Below are 7315 nucleotides of genomic sequence, written 5' to 3' on the forward strand. Positions count from 1 at the left end.
ATTTCGAAAATGGCTGTACAAACTAAAGTAGGTTCCTTGACATATTTGTAGTAGAAACCGATATATACTATATTACTGGTATATAAACTACAGTGGAATTTATTGGCAAATTTACTTACTTGAAATTTAAAGGATACAAATACTGTTTCAGTATATGTTGTATAAAATTCTTTAAGTCGATTTATGTGTAGTAGTGCATTTTTGAGTTATACCACTGTTTTTGCTGGAGTGCAGTATGACACGATACAGATCGCAGATGTCAGAGATCGTGTGAACTGTGAACTTGGAGATCCGAAGATGGTGACGAACCGGTTATCTAAATAAATACTTCACTAATGATTGTGGCTGTTTGGTGTTGTGCCTGTGTTCTTCATAAAAATTAGTCTTCTAACGGTCTAAACTGCTTTTTAGGATTATTTACATTCTTGCTAATTAGTTACACTTAAGCAATATGTCCTCGACTATGTGGCAGACTTGGCAGTATTGATGGAGTGGTAGCTTACATTGGGCACCAGCCAGCTCTGTAAAATATATCATTTGTCAATTTTGTCTGTTATTTTTCACACAATTTTACCTTACAAAGTGGGCACTCAACGCTTGTGTTTCCGTGACACACTGTAGAAAATCAAACTACCGACGTTATGGTAGTTTCGGAAACAACGTTTTGTTTGATTAAACATAAAATTGGTGTTTCTTTATGATATTATCTTTCGAAGTGTTAGCTGTAATTGATGAGTTTTTGAGACAGAACTAATGGATGACAGATTAAGGAGCAAGGTCGGCTCACGTGTGCGAAAGTGGCTTTCCCTCGTGTGCAGAGCAGATAGCGGAACAGATATAAGCGCCGCCAGAACTGATGCTGCAGCCAGCAACATGCAGAAAGCCGCGATAGTCGCCGTCGCACTCTGCCTGTCTGCCGCGTTGGCAGCACCGCCCTCCTTTTCCGCCCCTAGGAGAAGCGTGGGCGGCGGTCAGGGGCGCATCGTAGGCGGCCACGACGTCGATATCTCCGAGTACCCATGGCAGGTGTCGGTGCGCTACTCGTGGTGGCACAACTGCGGTGGCTCCGTCATCAGCGACACCTGGGTGCTGACCGCGGCCCACTGCCTCGACGGATTCCCGCTGTTCGGCCTGTCGGTGCGCGCCGGGTCCTCCACGAGGGGCAGTGGCGGCACCATCTACAAGGCGGCCGCTAAGCACTTCCACTCCAGCTTCAGCTGGGTCACCATAGACTACGACATCGGCCTCATGCAGACCAAGGACACGATTGAGTTTGGTACCAACGTCCAGGTTAGACTTTTTTTTTTTTTGACTAGTCAGTTTTCCTATAGTCCTGTGCCTTCTCCTTTACAGTATTTTCCAAATATTCCTTTCCTCTCTGATGCTGCGCAGAACCTCCACATTCCTTACCTTATCAGTCCACCTAATTTTCGACAATTGTCTGTGATACCACGTCTCAAATGCTACGATGTCTTCTGTTCCGGTTTTCCCACAGTTCATGTTTCGCTACCATAAACACAATACTGTGCTCCAAACGTACATTCTCAGAAATTTCTTCCTCAAATTAAGGCCTGTCGTTGATGTTCGTAGACTTCTCTTGGCCTGGAATGCCCTTTTTGCCAGTGTTAGTCTGGTTTTGGCGTCCTCGTTGCTCCATCCGTCATTGGTAGTCTTGCTGCTTCCCTTAACATAATCTATTTCGTGACCATAAATCCTGATGTTACGTTTCCCGCTGTTCTTATTTCTCCTACTTCTTATTTCTTTCGTCTTTACTCTCAATCCATATCATTGATAATAGCAATGTCATCTGCGAATCTTTTGTTTCGTATCCTCTCACCTTGAATCTTAATCCCAATCTTTCGTCTTTACTCTCAATCCATATCATTGATAGTAGCAATGTCATCTGCGAATCTTTTGTTTCGTATCCTTTCACCTTGAATCTTAATCCCAATCTTGAACCTTTCTTTTATTTCCGTCATTGATTCTTCAACGTATAGACTGAACAGCCAGAACGAAAGACTACATCCACATCTTACACCCTTTTTAATCCGTGCACTTCGTTCTTGGTCTTCCACTCATATTGTTCTCTCTTAATTCTTGTACATATTCTAAATGATCCGTCTTTCCTCATAGATTACCCCTTTTATCCTCAGAATTTCTAATATCTAGCACCGTCTGACATCGCAGAACGCTTTCTCTAGATCGACAAATCGTTGAATGTGTCGTTATTTTTCTTCAGTCTTGTTTCCATTATCCAATGCAACGTCACAACTACCTCTCTGGTGCCTTTACCTTTCCTAAAGCTAAGTGATCTTCACTTAACAGATCCTCAGTTTTCTTTTCCAATCTTCTGTACACCATTCTCGTCAGTAATTTGGATGCATGAGCTGCTAAGGTGACTGTGCGATAGTTTTTCCTCTTCGGAATTGTGTGGACGATGTTTATCCGAAAGCCAATAAAATACTTCCTGAACACCAGAATGTGCGCGTTACCCGAATGATTTTAAATATTCTTATGGAATATTGTCGATCACTTCCGCCTCATTAGATTTTTAAGTCTTCCAAGGATTTCTAAGTCCTGATTATAATACTGGATGTCCTTCATCTTTCCTGTCGACTCCTGTTTTTTCTTCTGTCACGTTGTCAGAAAAGTCTTCCCCCTCACTGAATACTCCTTCCACCTACCAGTCTTCTTATACATATTTCACAAAGGAATTGTCATTGCACTCTTAATGTTACATGATTCACTTTTTCCCATAAAATAAACAATATCTTCTGGAGAAACATGTGAAATTGTAGAGAAATTTGTTTCAATTTATTTGTGGCATTGACAATAGAAAGAAAATTGCATATGCTTTGCCTTTGTAACAGTAACTAAACAAGAATCGTCGGATTTAATTGCATCAGCCCTGGAAATTTTGTTAGTTAAAATACTCTGCAAATAATTGTAGTAGTTTATTTGCTATTTTTTCCGCATTTGCAATGTGTTCGAATATTTTCTTCTGCTTGTTTGGTGTGATGCACAGGAAGCATTTTCGTTTCCGTGATCTTCCGTCCTCTCTTTGCTGGTCATTCCACAGCGTGTCTTGACTTTTAGAAACCTCGTTTGGAGTCGAGGATTATTCAATTTCCTCTCCATTTGAGGCCGTAACATTTCTTACCATAATTTCTTGAGGAAAATTCATCTCTTATTACTTCGACTTACCATGTAGCTCGGATGCTACCCCTGGACATAAGCACAGGGCATTTTACTGTGGTACATTCATTATTTTCACCCGTAAGACAAAAGGCAATAGGGTGGTACATTCATTATTTTCATCCGTAAGACAAAAGGCCATTGTCTGACTGTCACGTTGCAGGTATATGTATATGCCTTCTGGTCATGAGAATGGATTCCTGATTCAGATTTACGAAAAGATAAAACGATATGTTGTTTCATGGCACTTACACTCACGTGAAATTATTTTGGACTTAATGAAATAAATTAATATTTTCAACAGCAGATGTGTGACGTGCTCGCAGATTGTGAATTCATGTCTTCAACTTAATACAGCTGTAGATGGTCGGCAGTGTGTGTTCCTTCGGACAAGCGTGCATGCATGTGTGTCCATAAGACATTATATAGTATTATACATTGCATAGTATGTGTGTGTTATCAACTATATACATATTTTACATAAATATATGTAGAGACATTTCTAACTCTGAAATACAGCTAACTTTCCAAATAAATCTCAGGTGCTGCTTTCACAGCACCAGTGACTTTTTAACAATGAGAGCAATTGTTCCGAATGGCTTATTGCTGATACCCCCCAACAAGCAGGGCGTCTTAGTTGCGGATAACAGCATTTCATTTTGAGAAGGATGAGTCTCCCTCCAACCTGCATCAGGGCTTCAGTATTTTATTGGCATATGTACATCTGCAGATGTGGGTTGACATCATGAAACTGTCGACGTTCCTGTAAAAGTTCATATACAGTTGAAAGATGTTTATTTCAGAAATAAGGATTACTTCAGCTACGGTGGCGCTCAACAGACAATTATTTACAATCAATTCAAAAGACAGCTCCTTTGCTAAGGGGGCTAATAGATACTTGTCATGCATTAGAAGAACAAGTGTACTAAACGAATAATAAATAAATAATTAATTGTTCTAGCAATGAATGATGCTTCAACGAAGAAACTCTGCTACGACATTCACTAATAATTTGCCTGCCGATGGAAGTAGTAGTGGAAGTGAAAGCAGTACGGGCAGACAGAGACTTAATATGCAAAACTGAATGTAGAACTTGCTGAATGTGGTACTTATGTAGACACACAACAAAAATGGGACCATGTGTGAACCCAATCAAGGATTCATAAGTTAAAAGTGTTTTACGATTCTGTATTGCATACGTTATATGGACGACCGACCTAGTAATCGAAATGTTATGCGAAATTTGAAGCTTTCGACTGCGATAAGATCGTAAAAAGATACTATGAGTTAATCAAGCGAAGGGCAACATCAGAAGTAAGGCACTACTATGACAACCCACATACATGTATACCAATCAAAGTTTGCAACACATGACAGATTAGTCGAGTTGAAAGTGTCGAATAGGTTCACTCTCTGTTGCCATACTGTCTGAAATGCTTCTCGCAACTTATAGATCTTAAACATGGCTGCGAATCAGCATGTGTGTAAATATGAAGAGGTTGAAAACATCAGCGAATCAGTTGCAAAGAAAAAAAAATATTTATTGCAACGGGTTGGCTGTTTTTTTTTTCAACCTCTTTTGCTATGGATATTATTAAAATACTGAAAATTACGACCAATGTAGTCCAGCAGATGTTCAGTTGGCTATAGATCTGAGGGGATGGTGCTAAAATTATTACATTGACTTAAATCTCATGGATTCGCAAAACAACGACGTACACAACATATATTCGTCTTCTCTTACATTTTCAAAGACATCTAGCAGTACGGCTAGGGGTAGTGGGTTGTCGAACTAGCCGTTTCCCCTGAAGTAATTCGAGGGTCATTCCAAAAGAAATGCACACTATTTTTTTAAATCCATCTTTTATTCTACATGTTTCAAAGTTTCACAGTGTGTAGATACATCATTTAGGAACAATATTTTCTTTTCTCCACATTATTTTCATCCCTGTCAACTGCCTTACGCCATCTTGGAACTAGCGCCTGTAAACCCGCACGGTAAAATTCTGGACCAACCTGTTCGAGCCACTGTTTGGGAGTGTGCACAACGGAGTCATCATCTTCAAACCTTATTCCACGAAGATAATCTTTCAGTTTCCCAAAGAGATGATAGTCACATGAAGCCAGGTCAGGACTGTAAGGCGGGTGTTGGTGTTGTCCATCTGAGTTTTGTGATCGCTTCCATGGGTTTTTGAGTGACATGTGGCCGTGCATCGTCGTGCAACAGCAAAACGTCCTGCTTTTGCCGATGTGGTCGAACACGACTCAGTCGAGCTTGAAGTTCCTTCAGTGCCGTCACATATGCATCAGAATTTATGGTGGTTCCACTTGGCATGATGTCCACAAGCAAGAGTCCTTCGGAATCGAAAAACACTGTAGCCATAACTTTTGCAGCAGAAGATGGGGTTTTGATTTTTTTTTTCTTGGATGAATTTGTATGATGCCACTCCATTGATTGCCTCTTCGTCTCTGGTGAAACATGATGCAGCCATGTTTCATCACCTGTCACAATTCTTCCCAGAAATTCATCTCCACCATTCTCGTACTGCTCCAAATGTTCGCTGCATACCGTTTCTCTTGTTTCTTTGTGAGCCACTGTCAACATCATGCGAACCCACATGGCAGAAAGCTTTTTTAACGCCAACACATTCAGTATTCTGCAAACTCTTCCTTCCACTATCCCAGCGTAACGTGACAATTCGTTCACTGTGATGCGTTAGCAGTCACCAATTCGTTAACTCTCTGCACAATGTCTGGAGTGTGTGCAGTACGGGGCCTGCCGCTGCGAGGACAGTCCTCAATATTGCCGTGCCCGATTTCATCACGTACCCTGTTTGCCCACCGACGAAATGTACTGCGATCGAAGCGGCAACTCCACACACCTTTCTCAACCTCTTGTGGATGTTTCCCACTGTCTTGTTTTCACAGCACAGGAATTCTATGACAGCACGTTGCTTCTGACGAACGTCAAGTGTAGCAGCCATCTTGAAGACATGCTGTAACGACGCCACTCACAGGAACTGGTTGAACTAAGGTTGAAAACAAGCGGGAAGGATGTATCTACATACTGTAAAACTTTCATACACGCAGAATGAAATCTTTATTTTTACCAAAATAGTGTGCATTTCTTTTAGAGTGATCATCGTACTATCACTTGATTTACAACGATGATTTTTTTGGCAGGATCGGCCATGTTTCCACATGGATTCTTGTTTTCACTCTACGCTATTTAAACATTCCCCAGACGTTAACAAGGTGATCAGTGCCTTCCTTCTGTCCTCGTTACAGGCTATTTCCTTCGTTTTCTCCTTCTGTATTCTGATGCAGAAAAACCTTTCTCAGTGAAGGAGACAACACATTGTCAGTCAAAAGCAGTCCAGTTTCCTTATCAAAGACAACATTTAAAACCTTTTTCCAAGGCATCGTCTACACCATTGATGCAATCAATGTGTTTTGGCAGCCGGTGGCGCTGGCGACGTCGGAGCCGCCGGTCGGTAGCCAGGTGGACGTGACAGGTTGGGGCGCCCTCAAGGAGGACGGGCAGAGCGCGTGGCAGTTGCAGGCCGTCACCACCACCATCGTGTCGCGCGAGGACTGCAACGCCGCCTACACCACGGAGATCACGGAGCGCATGATCTGCGCCGGCGAGCCCGAGGGCGGCAAGGACGCCTGCCAGGGCGACAGCGGCGGGCCCCTGGTGGCCGGCAACACGCAGTACGGCATCGTCTCCTTTGGTTCCGGGTGCGCCGACGCTCGCTACCCTGGCGTCTACTCCAACGTTGCCTACCTGCGCTCCTGGATAACCGAGACCAGTGGCGTTTAACGTGGCACGCCGGAGTTGTTGTAACAATCTGTGTGTTTCTATGTATGTAAAACTGTCTGCAACTATTTACGTTTCTGTCGTTAAACGGTTCCATGTTTCAGCACAGATAATCGAAGGTTTTTACGAAGCCATGGAGACACAGAACTAAGGTACAGCGTTGATTATCACAGTTAACTGATGACGGAGAGGGGCGGTGTGTTCGATTGTTTCTTTGTGCCAGAGTCATTTATGAAAATATATTGTACTAGTGTTAATATGAATACGAAAGAAAAAAACAATTAATTGAACACATGAATG

General features: G+C 42.2%; 1 protein-coding gene across 1 annotated transcript; it reads left to right on the forward strand.

The window, feature by feature from the left end:
- The first annotated feature begins 873 nt into the window (after window positions 1-873).
- Window positions 874-7018, forward strand: LOC124788921 (trypsin-1-like). The gene is made up of 2 exons (XM_047256204.1): window positions 874-1290; window positions 6656-7018. Exons 1-2 carry the CDS (start codon window positions 874-876, stop codon window positions 7016-7018), a joined length of 780 nt encoding a protein of 259 aa, XP_047112160.1.
- The last annotated feature ends 297 nt before the right edge of the window (window positions 7019-7315 follow it).

Source organism: Schistocerca piceifrons, chromosome 3, assembly GCF_021461385.2.
Source record: "Schistocerca piceifrons isolate TAMUIC-IGC-003096 chromosome 3, iqSchPice1.1, whole genome shotgun sequence".
NCBI classification, from domain to species: Eukaryota; Metazoa; Arthropoda; class Insecta; order Orthoptera; family Acrididae; genus Schistocerca; species Schistocerca piceifrons.